Genomic DNA, 16214 nt, shown 5'->3' with positions numbered 1-16214 from the left:
CTGCAAAACAATGGAAAAATAGCTGAAATTGAGAGCTTCATCAGGAAACTAAATACTAAATAATCAGCATATATACATTCATACACAGAAATATCAAACCAGTACAGTACTTTTGACCTTGCTGTTTTATATTTTTAATCAATGAATCATCTCGTAATCATTTTGGTACAGTAAGAAAACACATCAGGCCAAGCACTGCTCAGATTATCAGATTTCAGGTAATATTCCAGTGGCTGAAGGTCCTTTATTTACATTAGTACAATCAAATGCTGATAGTATGATTAGTAATAAAAGGTTCAAGACATGATGTAAAAAAGTACTCAAAATAAGATCTGTGTTTCAGACAAAAAAAGTATCAGCACTGTCAGAGTGATGCTCTGACCTCAAGGCATGTGTAGTTGCGTATTGAAGATACAAGAAACAACAAGAATATAAGAATATAAGCAAAAAGTGGATTCTCCAGAAGCGCAATGAACAGAGGAACTGTTGTAGCTGTTTATTCCCTCAAATGCATTCTGTTCCATAGCTTATTTTGTATCAACATATGTGTTTCCACTGGTGACATGTAAAAACATATTATATGAAATATTAACATACAAAATGTCACTAAAATCACATATTAAAAATGGCAAAACCTTTAAAAATGCTATCTCATGAAAGTCAGATACAGCATTAAATATTCAGGCTTATGTAAACATTTTTTCTGGTTTAAACATAGAAACTCTTTTCAAAGGCGAAAGCAGTTCAGAAACAAAAAACACTGACACTTACCTGATATTCTAGCAAATGGCAGAGCAAACTAGATAGGACAGTGGTAACCCCCTGTCTTAGAACATGGGATTCTACTGAATTCCTAAAAAGCAGAATGGGCAGAAGGAGATGCTGACTCTTCCCCTGACCCCCCTTTCCCCCTGAAATTCCCCCTAAGCTGTTTTTCTCCTGGTGAGGTTTTGAAGTAAACCACCCTGGAAGAAAAGCAGTTGGGAGGCAGGAGTGACTTGCTCAGATGCTTACTGGGAGGAGTAGGAGCAAAGCAGTAAGGCTGGGTTGTGTGGATGCAGCAGCTGAGCCAATCCAGTACTCCTTTGGGTGCACCTGCACAGCCCCATCCTTGCCACTACCTTGCCCGTCCCCTTCTGGTAAGTGGCAGTGACACCACTGATAGAAAGCTATTGCTGTGCTCTATCCCCCCAGGTGAGGCACTTCTGGCTGGAAGAAGCAGAGGTTTAGCATTCCCATCCCACCAGCAAATGCTGCGTTTGAAATCATCCCACCATCCTTTATTGGAATTTGGCACAACCCCAAATATAATAGAACAATCATGCTGCCTTTCTGCCTAATTTGCCCCTGAAAACCAATGTAAATGCAATGAAGGACTGACGCTGGACATAAATGTGCAAATTATTAACCTCATCCTGCAATTGTGCATTTTAACCACCCATGATCCTGCAGGGAGTTGAGTAGTGCCCTGTAATAATCATTTAAACATTACCTTAATTACAAGCATATGAGTAATTCCAACGAAGAGATGGTACTAGTTGCTTATAGTTCTTTATGTAGTAATGCACTTGCTAAATTGGGACTAAACTACTTACTCCTTCCAGGACCAGGCTACGGTACTGGTGGGTTTTTTTCCTCCCCACGATATAAATACAATCACACTCTGTATAATGCCTTATTCTCATGGTCTCGTTGTGCTAGGAGGGACCTGTGAGTTAATGAAATTTATAGAACACATGTAAAATGCCTCAATTAAAACTGATGGAAATATATGCTTAAAAAAAATTCCTCTAGAGTGGAAAAGGTGTGATATTTTCTGAAATGTGTTATACAAAACGCAAACCTGAAAATATGCTAGAAGCTTACAGATCCTGAATTCTAGTGTAATATCCAATAAGACTGTATCATAAATGCCCTTCTCACATCTCAAATCACAGTATGCCCTGTGCCTATGAGAACCACGCCTCTCATGATGCACAGAAATACATATTTGATTGAGTAACATGTCAGTGATCATGACAATGAAATCAATGCAAAAACAGCCTTTAAAATTCATGCTATTGCTATCATAACATACAATCAAATATGTATCTATGTGCATGGTGGGGATGAAAGGTGCTTCCACAGCTGGAAACAGAATAAAATGCACCTCTCATTTGGCCCATTTGATTCACAGATTCTTTCATTTTTTCACGAAACAATCATATTCTCATTAACTTTATGTAACATTGAATGTGGCCTAAATTATTACTAGAAAACGAAAGAAAAAAAGTAATTCTTGGTAATGCTGGGCTAATTCTGAGAGCATATAATATTCTGTGGGGACACTTAAATGCTGAAGTTTCTGTCCATGTTGTTTTATTCTGCCTCTTCACTCTTCTCTGAACCACCTCCAGTTGAATTGTCTGCCTCATACTTTCTATCATAAGCCTCTTCTGGAGACTTTTCAGTGCAGTCATAGGACCTACTTGTAGACCCCGTAGGTGTTCGAATGCGAACTCCTGGCTGGTACAGTTGCATGGCTGGTCGATCCTGTGAAGAAGAAAAACAAAGAAAGAAGATTAAGTCTTAGAGAAAGCAATTTATCCACACAGGAGATCTCAAAATGTCTTAATTGAGTTGAGACAGAAAAGAGGACTTTGACAATTTATATTTAATGAGAAATGGGAAAAACTAGGTTATAATGATCTGACTCTCATCTCACTCTTAGTACTTTAAGCAAATTAAAAGGATTCTGGACAAATTCAGATGGCGGTTTGGGGAGAAAAGTAATGCTTAAGAGCATGGTACCAGAGTGATCAACGGAAAATTTCACAGCCCACTATCAAAGTTTAAATTCGATGTAACAATTAGGAGAAAGCCAGATGCAAACAAATATGGGCACAAACATTTTCAAACAGGAAGATAATCCACAGTTTCCAAGATATAAAGTTAGCATAATAATTTGTAAGCTGACCTAACAGTTTAAGAGCCTGATTTTATAATCTCCTCCTGGCTAGCATGTGCAGTGTCCTATCTTGTGGCATTTTGCAAGAGGCCTAGACTATGGCATGAACAATAGCCAAACATGAGCAAGGAAGAAGGCAACTCACTTATATGCAATCCTAAAGGTCTTACAGTGTGTTTGCGGAAACTTTGGCCATCCAGATGTTGCTGAACTATTCCCATCATCCCTGACCATTGGCCATGCTTGCTAGGGTCAACGGGTGTTGTAGTTTAGCAACATGTAGAGGGCCACAGGTTCTTCACTTCTGCCTTGCAGCTAGCTTGTAGTTAACTATGCTGGCATAAAGCAAAAGCTCTAATCCTGAACACGCTTTTTGAGGAATAAGCCCCATGGAGGTCAGTGGAACTTAATTCTCAGTAAACATGCTTAGGATCATGCTGCACATTCTTGATAAATCAAAGTAAGAGTGCAATTCTAACCATGTCTATTCAGAAGTAAATCCTACTGAATTCAGTGTGTCTTACTCCCAGATAAGAGGGAGTAAGATTGTAGCCCTCATAACAGGATTCCAAATGACAAGTAGCACAGTGGGTTGTCTGACCCACAAAGGATGCTGCTGTAGCTGTGTCAGTGCAAGCCACTCTTTGCACCACTATAGCTATACATATCCATAGCATCAAGTGGAAGAGTGATACCTGTGTATAAATTACCAATTTCCAGGGCTATATCATCAGCTAAACTGTTTTTTACTTTTCTTTTGAAAATCTTCAGAAAAATAAGATTCTTTACTTTTTTAGACAACTGAAGTCATGATTATATATTTTTTTCTATTAGAACTAGTATCAGTGTTACTTAGCTCAGACTATTTTGGCTAGCGATTCCCTTAGTAGTAAGTAATATAGTAGGTCCAGAAATAAGGGCACTATCTTTTAGAGTGATCAGATGAGAATAGGTTCTCATGGACAGCATAAGCATTCTGCCATATGTTTATTAAAATAAGCATTTTTTAAAGAAACAAAAAACCAGATTCTAAGAGGGGCTTCATAAAAGCATGCATTTTAAAAATGCAAACATACATTAGCAGCAAAGACAGATTCCAGTCCCTATTATTGTAACTCCTTTTGCTAAGTAAAAAATGGGGTTTTTCATCTGAGTGAAAATCAAACTTTTTAAAAAGTTCATGCTGAGATGTAAGAATCAATCCTGTATGATCCTGAAGTAATTTTACTAATGAAAGATTATCCTAAATGAATAAAAGAACCTTATTTCTTATGCGCTCCTTTTTGGATGCCATGTCATCACACTTGTCCTCTTTACCCAGTTTGTCTACTGTGTCCACAGTGAAGCTGTAGTTGTAGTTCACTTTCTTCCCTCGATCTTGGTTGTATCCTTTCCCCCACTTCACTTCATCTTCATTCCTTCTCACAAATTTGTCAAATTCATAGTGAGTTCTGTGCTTTCGGCTATCATCCAATCTATACCTTTGTCTTTCAGGTTCTTTTTCACGAAATCTTCTCTCTGAATCCCTTTGTTCTTTATCACTATCATTTTGTGACCTGTGTTTAAAAAAAAAATCCAAACAAAAAAATCAACTACTTAAAAAACTCAGATAACAAGACATATAATGCCAAAACAAAGCTCGCAATTCACTTAGTGGTATTGGAGTAAAACCAACCATACTGATAGCACAATCCTAGGTCTACTCAGAGGTAAGTCTCATTGCCTTCAATAGAGCTTACTCTTGGGTAAGTAGGTATTTACTTCTGAGTAAATATGCATGGGACTGCATTGCAAAAATGTTTTACTATTATTAATGTCAAAAGGGAAGGTTTTTCTGAATTCATTACTCTATTTTTCATAAGGTAATGATTTAGAGAGTAAGATTCTAAGAGCCCCAGGATAATACCAATTGGTTACATCTGTTTTTCTACAGCTTGCCTAGATTTGGTTTCCAAACACTGGTTCATCAGTTCCTAAGAGTCTGATATTATGAGCAACTTCGATGGCAGACAAAAAATAAAGCCATGTTGATGCAGAAGAAAAAAAATCCCAGATAGTTAATCAACTGATTGGTGTTTACAGCAAGCCTGTTTGAAGGTGCACTTCCAGCACCAATCAGCTGACTGGTGCACAAAGTGCATCTTCAGAGAAAGTTGTTGTAATTGCTGATCAGTGGTTACAGCAACCTCCTTTGAACTTCGACAGGAATCAATCACCTAATGCATTATGATGATTGACAGGTGACTGACTGACAGGTAGGTGGCCCATGGGGGTGGGGAAGATCACAGTCTGGTCCACTGGCTAGTTTCATTTCCCTAGCTCTGGTTTAGTTTTACATCCAAACCAAGCCATTGCCTGCTTCAGCATTGAAACTCTTAGCACCCGAGTTCCTGTCAAACTGACATATTAATGGAGTAAAATCATTAGAACATAGAAAAATTTTATTTTTATTAACTGTATTTTAAGCCACTTTTCTGAGCAAGCCTATTTAAAGCAGCTTACAACATTTAAAACCCCACTACCGGTCACTACAAACCCACAATGGAAAGAGCTGAGAATTGAGTCATAAAAGCTAGTTGTTTTAATCTACTCCATAGTAAGTTAAAGGGATGCACTGATTTAAAATGCCTTGAGGATGCAATTACATCCTCAAGATAAATGCTACTTACTTTTCCTTAAGTTCCTTGAATGAACTTTCCAGGGGTTTTGATTTTATACTGCCATGCCCAGGTGATTTCTCCCATTTGCTCTCTTCTATGTCAGCTTTTTCTTTTTCTCTGTGCTTTTCTGTAGTTTGCTCATCACCTTTCTCAGGTTTCTTAAGCAGCTAAGAAATTTTTAAAAAATATTTACCTATTATAAACATGTTTTCTATATCTTTACCAATCTTAACATCTTCTGAAATATACTGAAGTGTAGGAAAATCCACTTATATCATATTTGCTTGACATTTCCTCAGCTCCTCCAAAACAGTACCCATATGACAGAATCGAGGGGTCACCAACCTTTTTTGGACTAGGGGGCACACTTTGAATTTTGAGAGAGTGATGAAGGAACTAGTCACAAAACGGCTGCCATGGGGTTGTGGCAAAACATAAAAGTGGCTGCCAGAGGCATCGCATATCATAATATGGCTGAAGAAGAGGGGCATTGAATAACACAAAATTAGAGAGAGTACAGTCATTGCTGCTTCTCTACCACCCCTATTCCCCAAATAATCGCATGTTTGTCATGGGAAGTCCTGCTGGTCCTGATTGTGGAGATACAGCTGTTCAATGCACAAGTATCCTGTTTTCCCCAATGACAATCCTAAACCAAAGCCTATGCTGCCATCCTGTACCCACTTACCTGGGAGCAAGCCCCGTTAAACACTGACAGACTTACTTCTGAAGTAGACATGTATACCATTGTCCTGTAAGTGAACTATATATTCCCTGCACAGTAGGAGACATGCTTAAGCCTCTTTGCAAACTTTTCACAGTTGCCATTTGGGAAAGGCATTCTTTAACATCCACCCACACTTATTTAGTAGTGTCTGCAGAAAATAACTTCTAGGGAGTGCCTGATTTCACATGAACCCACCACAGGAAAGATGCATCCTGGTTGCTAGGTAAAAATGAAGGGCAATCTATGGAGATTTCAAGAACTACTAGAAAATAAGAAAGAAGCAGGAAAAGTGCAGTAAAACGGAGGTGGAAACAAGCTGTTTAGGAAACCAGGGGTTCCTACTGCCTGGTGTCCAAACAACCTACTTAACAATCACAGGTCTGACTTCACTCATTGGCTAAAAACACTGACAGGCAAGAGTTGGCCCCTTTCTGTGGGTGCCAATGAAGGCCTTCATGGGTACCATGGTGCATGCAGGTGCCAAGTTGGTGACCCTCAACATAACCCTTCACGGCTAGTTAAAAAATACAGTCACAGTAAAGCATTTGAGTGAGTCTGCCTGATTTCAGTGGAAGAATGAAGCATAAACTTAGATATCTCTTGCTGAAATAGATTATTAAAATGCTTAGCATTGACTGAAGAATACCCAGAGTTCTTGATGCAAGACAGTTCTGCTACTGTGGGTCAAAACACCTTGAACAAGAAATGTCACACCTAGATCTTTCCCTATTCTCTGATAACTAAACTGTAAAAGTCACAAGTCTCAGAATACAAATTCCTCCAAGTACTTCTTATATATTAAGATGAATGTAAGTTGAATGGTTAATGTGCATAATAACTGGCCATTGTGCACACTCACCAAGCCTCATGGAGCATGTGCACATAATCCTTTCATGAAGAGGGAACTGTGCATAGTTCCAGGTCAATATACATAATATCGAAGAGGCTCTGGGAAACATGTATGTATTGCCTAAATTTGTATATTCTCTGGTAATTATGCCTATTTGCCAAGAGGCCTAGGAGAATGTACATATATTGTCTGAATTCTGTACATTCTCTGACCATTATCAATAATCCCACAGACTTTGAGGAATGTACCTATCTTGGCTAAATTTTGTACATTTTCTGGCCATTCTACATAATTCCCAACAGGCCTTGGAGAATGCGCATACACTGACTGAATTTTATATATTCTCTGGTCATTATGCATAATCTCAGACATGTGCACATTTTCTGGTCAGTATGGTCCTAGTCTCCTAGGAACATGCCTTTTTTGCTATACCTTGTTCAGAAGTGTACTATCAATGCCCTCCCGGCTGCTTCCATAACCCACAACACACCCTCCCAGCAGAAAGGGGGAGGCTCCAAATAAAGATTAACATGTTTTCTGCAGTCTAGCCCCCTTCTCACCGTTCTCACCTGTTCCCCAGTCAGATGAGCAGCCAGTTTTAAAACTTCCCTCTCCCTCCTACAATTCTTATAGAAATTGTCCCATCCCCCACTGTTATTAAGCTAAGGAAAAAGCTTAATAGCAGTATGAGGTCAATCATCATGGGAATTGTAGGGGAGGGAAGATTTAACCAGCTGAGGAAAGGTTACCCAGTAGAGAAAAGAGGACTGAGAAAGAGTGTGAAGTACCTCCTCTTTGCTGCGGTCCTAAGCCATTTGCTTGGAAGCAAGTAATTTTTCAGTAAAATCAATGAGACTTCCACATGTATGCATTTAGGATGAGGACATAACATACCGTAACTTTAATACAAGTGAAAGACTGGAGATAGCAGTGGGGGGAAATCTATTTCAAAATTACCTTAATCCTTATTTCTTTTTCAGCCATTTTCTTTTGCTTTTCAGCTTCTTTTCTTTTACGCCTTTCTTCCTCTCTGCGCTTCCGTTTCTCATCTTCTCTTAGGCGTTTCTTTTCGGATTCTCTCCTCCTTCGTTCTTCTCTTTTCTCTTCTCGGACTCTCTAAAATGTCAGAAATATTTTATATAGATTTTTAGCAATATTCAAAAGAACTTGAAACACAATGTTTAGGGCTTAGTCCAAAACACAAACATACCTGTTTTTCTAATTTTCTATTTTTAATGTATTCCAAAAGAGGTGTTGTTCTTCTAGCTAAAACACAAAAAAGTGATATAGTATCTCATTCCTAATATATATATATATTATAAGTGAGGGTTTTTTTTATCATTTAGACTTTAACAATTTAACTACTAACACACTGTTTCATAATGGGACATATAAAGAGTTCTCATTTATTACCAAAAAGTCATTCATTCCTTATTGTTATGGAGTTTAGAAATCAGTAAAGCTAGACATATATCTGCAGTCACTTGATATCTGTATTTTTCTCACGGAATAAACAATTTGAAGAAGGAAAATTTTGTATTGCACAATATTTTTCTTTTATTTTCTGCCTGTTTTGGGGTTTTGATTGCTTGCAGTGCTCTTAGATTGGCCTTGAAAAGTTTGTCATTACGTGAAATACACATTTGTGCAAAATTCATGCTATAGATTTGTGCAAAAGTACATAATAGCTAGATAACACTTAAACCCACGAAAATGATTGGGAAAAGATTTGCCTGCGTATTATATTTTTAATCCTAGCTGAATAGTGATAGAAATGAGTGGGAAAAGCAACCTAATGTACCGCTTGGCCAACATATCACAAGTATGACGAATGACCATGGAGTTAACTTGCAATTTCTATCTACATACAATTTTGCTGATAATGGGTCATGCACAGTTCAGCTCTGGTGGTGCCTACACTGATTAAACGCAGCAGGTCAGTTGCAGGTAAAACCAGTAGTAATATTTATACAGCTTTTTCCAAAGTGCTCACATGCATTTTCTCAATAATCCTTATAACAGGGGTAGGGAACTGGATCTGGCCAGCAGACCAATTATCTCTCCCACCTGTCACAGACCAAGCTTGACAGGTGAATGGGACCACCCACCTGTCAATCACCTGATGTCACAATGCAGGTGATCCTTTTTTGCCCACATGTGTCTTGCAGAGAGCTTTGCAGAAGGCTCAGCAAGACCCTTTTGTGAAACCCCTTGCAAAATGTTGTCTTGTAGAGCACTTGCAACACCTAACAATCAGCTGATGATTGGATCATGGTGAGCACTTTGTGCAGAGCTCTGTAAATCTCCTTCTGGATGAGCCAGGTCGTAACCTGCCCCGCACCTCACATCATATATGACATCAAGCACTGTGCAGGTAGGTGCAGCTTGGCCAAAATGGCCTCGTAGGCCAAACAGGGAGGCTCGGCAGGCTTAAATAACTTAAATAAATAAATAAATAGGCCCACAGGCAGGAGGTTCCTCACCCTGCCTTATATCAACCCTGTAAGGTAGTCTGTTATTATAATAAATATTAGATATGGGGCTAAGATACAATGGTCTATTTAATGCCACCCAGTGAATACACAGCAAATTTAAATCAAGTATGATCAGCTCATAGCTCTTGCTCTTAACTAGCTGTCATATTCAATTCTGCATTGACCCATAGTTAATGATTTGTATAGCAAAGTCCTTAACAATGTCTAAATTTATTGTGTTAAATTTTGGATCAAAACATAGTATATGCTATAAACAGAGATCAAAATTACTGTTCCACCGCAATTCCTATAAATACCTAATTGATATATTATTGGAGCAGCATGAAAACCAGTTCCACATGATCAGATCAGCTGTAGTGGTCTGTTGAATGGTGTGGTTCTTTGAGAGAGGGGCTGTCAGTTCAGCTGACTCACATGTCCCCTTTTTACATATGTTACTCAGTTGTACAGGACTAGACAATGGGTTAGAGCAGGGATGGGGAAACTATGGCTCTCCATATGTAGCTGGAGACTCCCATCATCTTTGAACATTGGTCATGCTGGCTGGGACTGATGAGAGTTGGAGTCACTCACATAATTCACAAATCTGACCTCTCATATGCACGTACGAAGGATTGAAATGTCATGGAAACGCCTTGTTTTCTCTTTGATCATGTTGCATATTGTTTAGCCATTTTTTGTTCTCCATGTTATTAACCATCTGCTTATCAAAGTAATTAGGGTTTCTTCCACAATTTTGGTAACATGAGATAATAGAACACACTGAAGATTATTAATACCCACAAAAATGGTTCATTTATGGTTATTAACAATTACCTAAGATACTAACAACAAGCCATGGGTTTCTTCCTAGAGAGATGATGATCATCATCATCCAATACTGAACAAGCCAGGATCATTTTAACCCCCTCCAACACAACATACCTTGAGCGTACAAAGAGTTTGTTTTCCCCTCGCTTCAGTTAGGATCTGACTCCAATGCCAATCCCTTTTAGCAAAACTTATCTTTCAGTGAAACTTCCCATTTTAAGATTAACATAATGAAAGGCAGAGCTGAAACATTACAGAGCAATCTCTTCTTTATTGTAGAACAATCTCCTCTTGATTGTAGAAGTGGCACAGATTAGGGGGGAAATTTTATGTCTTTTTAATAGCTAATGGGTGTCATTTATGATCCTAAAGATATTGACAAGGCTAGTGCAACACAAAAAATCTGCATTTGTACACAAGGAAATGTGAAATAGAGTAGTTTTAGGTTTAAAACCTATTACATTTATACCCCTAGTCTACCCACCAACAGATCTTGATCATAAACAAAAGTCACTGAGATTATCTCACAAACCTCATAGATATATGGACCTAGTGAAGTACTGCAGAGTGCTAGCATTCCAATTTTACTCTTCTGCTAATGTTAAAAAAGTTAAAAAATGAACAGGGGCTGCTCTTTTTATTAAGATGTTCTGTAATGATGCTAGAGATAACCATAATTTAATATTTGTAACCTCAAGAAATCTAATAAGCAGGTCAATTAAAATATCATATAATTTGGAAATGTTCAATAATAGAGGGTGGAAATCAGCTAAACAGACCAATGAGCTCTCTTGTTTTTGCCTCAATTTCTCCCAGCAGAGTCTCAGGGTTGGTGCATATTTTTTCTTCTTCAGCACAATAACTTTCTAAAAATTTTCTATATTCTGGATCTATGATAGAAAAAACACAGAAAACAATGTCATATATAGTGAATGAGAAACTATCCCTTCACCACAGTAAAATGTTTCTGCCATGAAAATTAGTTTACCATCTTCTATGCTTCCAGCTTTTGCATCTTTCTTCTTCAACTTCTTTTTAGAAATCTTTTGGAAGGGTGCAAATTCAACAACAGCAGGATATTCTAATCCTTGAAAGAATCACAGATTGGTTGAATGATGAAAGTTAACATGCGCATTCTGAGACTGAGGGAAACATAATCTGAGGTCCTCTTGAGTACAAATATCTTTATTAAAATTGGTAATTTTGTTTTTGACTTCCTTAGTTTATCATAAAATGCCTTGGTCCAGAAAAGAAAATGTGCATGCTAAAACAAGCACAGATGATGCCAATGCAGATAGATATGCACTGGGTTGCTCAAATCTGCATCATGATGCTCACTGAAACTCCACTGCTTTGGCTCATTGTATTTGCTGGTGCAAATGCAAATCTCCATCCACGGCCACTAGTGTGCATATGAGCAGAGGTGGTTTCGGCCAATTTAAGGAATTGCCCCATAAGTCATTTTTATTTCTTTAAACTTGGCAGAAATTATACACCATAGCTCAAAACAATCAATATATCAACAAAGATGCCAGTGCTGAACAATCAAAGCCCACTATTAGAAAATATATGGTACAGTTATACTTTATTTTAAAGTGATTCATTCAGTTTCTTGTAATTCATATGATAATATTCTAACTTAAGAGTGAGGCATACATCTGTAAATAAATAAATAACAGTTCACTCCACAGACATTAATTTTTCTGCAAAATGTCTGTGTCCTTCACCTGGTTACAAAATAGAACATTGTCCTTGTGAATTGCAGGCCTCTCATTTCCAGCCATATTTCCAAGGGTTCCAGCAATGGAAATTAATGTGCATGAAAGGATGGCTTTGTTTAAGATTACTGCTTCCAAGACAGCATTGGATGATCACCAATGAGGCCCCATCTAACTTGGTGCTTTTACGAGTTTACTGTAATCTAAAGTTGTGTGTCACTGTGGAGGCTGTAAGAAAGAATTCTCTGGAATTTTGACGGCAGCACACACAAACATGATTTCTAAACCTTTGGTAAGACTGCACTTATGAAAGATTTACCTAGCTATTTTTATTTGTCATATGGCAAAATTAGCTATTGTTGAAGAAACACAAACCAAACACCCCTTTGAGTATGTAGAACTAGTTGTGTGGGTCTTTGATTCCTGGACATAGTAATGAATGGGTTACCTTTATTATCTATGAAGACATAGCCATCAAAGCGATCTCTAAAAAGAAGGATGTCATCAGGATTTCTAAAATTAATATATGCTCTTGAGTAGAGATGAGGATAAAGACTGCAACAAGAGTGAATGTCTTCTGTTATTTATGTTTATCTTCTAAAAGGAAGACTAAAAATATAAATTACATTAATACTATTTATTAACATTCTATTAATTTTTATCCACATTTAATGTGCATTTCAAAGTAGGCAAGCCTTATACTGTATGCAGACACATCAAATTAATGGTAATGGTAATGAAATAGATTTCCTAAGTAACAAACTCTTAGAAGCCATGGGATGCATTGCTGCATGCAGAGTGAGCAGAATGTGGTATAACTCTCCACTAACTGTCCGTGATTCAACCAGCCCAACTTTTAGCCAATGTTCTCCTGCATCTCACCTTCAAGGATACAGTGTCTTCTATTGCGGATCAATTCATCCTTTGGCTAGGAGTAGTTTGAACTCATCGGGCATGAGAAACAGTGAATGCTGGAAGGTAAGATATGGTTGGGCTTCAGCTGAATGAGAATGGGCTGGTTTCATTGCAGTGTGCCTACAATAGCAGTGCACCAAGCAAAGAAGAAAAATGATGGAGAAAGGGAATTTTCTACTGAATCCTCTTTGCACCCTGGTTTTCATGGATGCAGGGTGTATGATAGTAGTCTGATTTAGTGCAAAATCAAACAAGCGAAAATGACATAACTAGAGCACAGAATCTCTGTCCCCCCCTTTGGTGTCTGGGACTCTGATATTCCCCCATGATGACATTAAAAATGCTACTGAGATCCCACTTTTGACAGGCATTGGCTCCACTCAGGAGCTCTGGCTGGGATCTCCCGAGTGGAAACAATCCAAACAGAGCTTGCTTTTGGCACCAAATTTATACGGTCAAGTAACATTTTGAGGCTCCTGATTGTTCCTTTGCTGCAGTGTCTTTATCTGTCCCACACCTGATGGCATACATGATGTCAGGTGTGGGACAGGTAGGCATGATGTGGGGGAAATGACCTCATGGGCCAGATTAGGACTCCTATCAGGCCTAAGTAGGCCCATAGGCGAGAGGCTCCCCACTGCTGCTTTGGCCAATCAGCATAATTATGTGATCAGGCAAGTACAATTCTACAAGCATGCAACTTAAAAATGGCTTCATATCCTTACTAAATTTGCAAATTGTGGTTGTGCTGCTGGTTTTTGCTCTTCCTCCCTACCCTGAACATTTCATTCTGTTTGTATAGTCACAGACTTGGGAAGGAAGATGAGGGAAGATAGCCCATAGAACATGAGCCCTGAGAGGAGAGCAAAAGAGAATCCTATGCTAGGAGGCTCATATCATCTGCTCCTGAAAAGACCTCCATTAGCCTAACAGAGCCCATCTAGGACATCCTCTTCTCAGAGACTTCATACAGACTTGTATACCCTGAGGGTAAAGCAACAGAAAAGTATAGGGCCAAGACTGTTAGCTTCTAATTATTATGTTTTTATATTTTATGTGACGGTAAATATTGTTTCATTTTCTATTGAAACCACTTTGAGATGTATACCAATGCCTTAAATTAAGAAACATGGAACAGCATTCCTGACAAGTTGAATTGTTCTTCCCCCTCTTAACTGCAGGCAAGAGTGGCCCTGGATGCCTTTCCTGGCTGACAAAATCAGAGGCTAATATAGTTGTAGAGGAATTTTTGTGCACTTACACAGAAACCTCTCACTTAAGAACATATTATGTGAACTCCTACTGGGAGCAAGGGTGGGATATAAATATAATAAATAAATAAATGAACTAGACCTAAAATGTGCATGAACACACAGGCAGCTACAGTGTGGATCTAATTATCACAATATATAAAGTAGATGTTTATGTACTCTTTTTCATTGTATTCTCAAAGGGCAGTGTGCCACACCCAGATTCATGGGTAGAAATGCATGATGCTATAGACTTATATCATGGTAAATAATTTTTAAAAGACAGCTACATCTATTTAAAATGCTTTAATATTATATTTGTTACCTGTTATAACAAAGGGTCTTATAACTCCATTTGTTCTGAAAACATACTATACAACAATCTGGATGCTGTTGGTATTAATGGCAACATATGCCTCCTTTGCTCATAGAAATGCTAAGTAAGTTCTCCTCACCTGGGATCAGAGGTACAAAATTCAAAATAATCATGTGCAGGAAGCGGATGGAGCTGCTCCTCCAGCTGCTCCTTGGTAAAGCTAGGAGGTAGCCGGCGTATAACTACCTGTAAAGCATCACATATCAAACTGAGGACACAGAACACTCAGTACTTTTCATTCCAATGCCTAACTGCACCACCAAAACATACATATTATTTATAGGCGATGTTTGGAAAAATATACTCCTCCTGTTAGTATTATTAATAATTTCAGTAGATTTCTTAGAAGAAAAGATGATTCCATAGTCTCCAGATCTGGCCTCAACACACTTATTCTTTGTGCAGCCTTAACCTTCATGCAGTCTTTCCCCAGCACAATCCTTTTCCAATTTAAACTGGACTGCATAGTTTTTGACATCTCCGTGGATTCCCTTCCCCCTTGGGTCCCATTGTGATGGTGAATGGGGAGGGATGATGATGATTAGATACTGACTGCCTCTTTAACAGCAGGAGAACTGGAACTGATATCAGGATCACAGCTTGCCCAAAGGTTGCAAAGGCGGTCTATGCCTCTGACCAGGGTCCTGAACCTTGACTAAAGGCTCTAGCTGCTGAACCTGCGGGCGCAAATGCCTTCATCTCCGCAGGTCTCTCCGTCCTTCTACCTCCTTCCCTTACTCACTTTTGCACACCCATAGCCACAGATGTGTCCCCTCCTGCCCCCCTCACAATCATCTCCCCTTCCTGGCGCTGGGAGAGCGTCCCGCCCCCACCGACTTCTCACTTTACTCAGAGCTGCTCTTTTTTCCTCCCGCTGCTGTTTGCCCGGCAGCGGCAGGTTGGAAGGCGGCGGCGGCGGAGGCAGCGGCGGTGACGGCCCCGGGGATGGCGGAGGGGTCTCCGGCACACGACGCGGGGATTCCCGCTGAAGCGGAGCCTCCATGGATCTTGGGTGGGTGACAACCCCGCACAAACCCTCCGCTCGCCCGTCCGCCAGCCAGCAGCAACAGCAGCGCCGCTACCGCGCATCAACGCCGCTCCGGCCTCTCTTCGCCCTCATCCTTCAGCCAACCGCCAACCGGTGCTAGGAAACATCGCGAGAACAGTCCATCCTTCTTAAGAGGGTCTCGCGAGAGGAGAAAGGAGGGGTGGGGCGCGGAGAACGGAGGAGAGCGCCGAAGAACGGAGAGGTCGGAAGCTTCTGCCGCAGAGAAGGGAGCAAATGCACAGTCAGGGGCTGTTCACCGTTATCTTTCGACGACACATTCCATACAGCTCTGCAAAATGACAAAAAAGTCCCAATGATTTCTTATTGCCCAATAGCCCATTGTGGCTTATATATGGATTGTATGGCTTTTCAGAATGCCCATTTTCTTTGTCCAGGGGTACGCAACGTGGTGCCTCTG

The 16214-nt window shown here is 39.5% G+C and overlaps 1 protein-coding gene across 2 annotated transcripts; it reads right to left on the bottom strand.

Moving 5' to 3' along the window:
* Positions 1–966: 966 nt before the first annotated feature.
* On the bottom strand, positions 967–15891 carry UPF3A (UPF3A regulator of nonsense mediated mRNA decay). Of its 2 annotated transcripts, none has more exons than XM_061629388.1 (10): positions 15593–15891; positions 14828–14934; positions 12656–12762; positions 11478–11576; positions 11269–11379; positions 8395–8450; positions 8142–8300; positions 5617–5774; positions 4209–4503; positions 967–2532 (listed from the first exon to the last, which is right to left on the bottom strand). In XM_061629388.1, exons 1-10 carry the CDS (start codon positions 15749–15751, stop codon positions 2359–2361), a joined length of 1425 nt encoding a protein of 474 aa, XP_061485372.1. In that variant the 5' UTR covers positions 15752–15891; the 3' UTR covers positions 967–2358. The 2 variants fall into 2 exon arrangements, with proteins under 2 accessions (XP_061485372.1, XP_061485373.1); XM_061629389.1 differs by having other exon boundaries at positions 2377–2532; positions 4265–4503.
* Between the last annotated feature and the right edge of the window lie 323 nt (positions 15892–16214).

This window comes from Rhineura floridana, chromosome 5, assembly GCF_030035675.1.
Source record: "Rhineura floridana isolate rRhiFlo1 chromosome 5, rRhiFlo1.hap2, whole genome shotgun sequence".
In the NCBI taxonomy this organism is placed as follows: Eukaryota; Metazoa; Chordata; class Lepidosauria; order Squamata; family Rhineuridae; genus Rhineura; species Rhineura floridana.
This window is presented reverse-complemented; position numbering and strand designations above follow the sequence as displayed.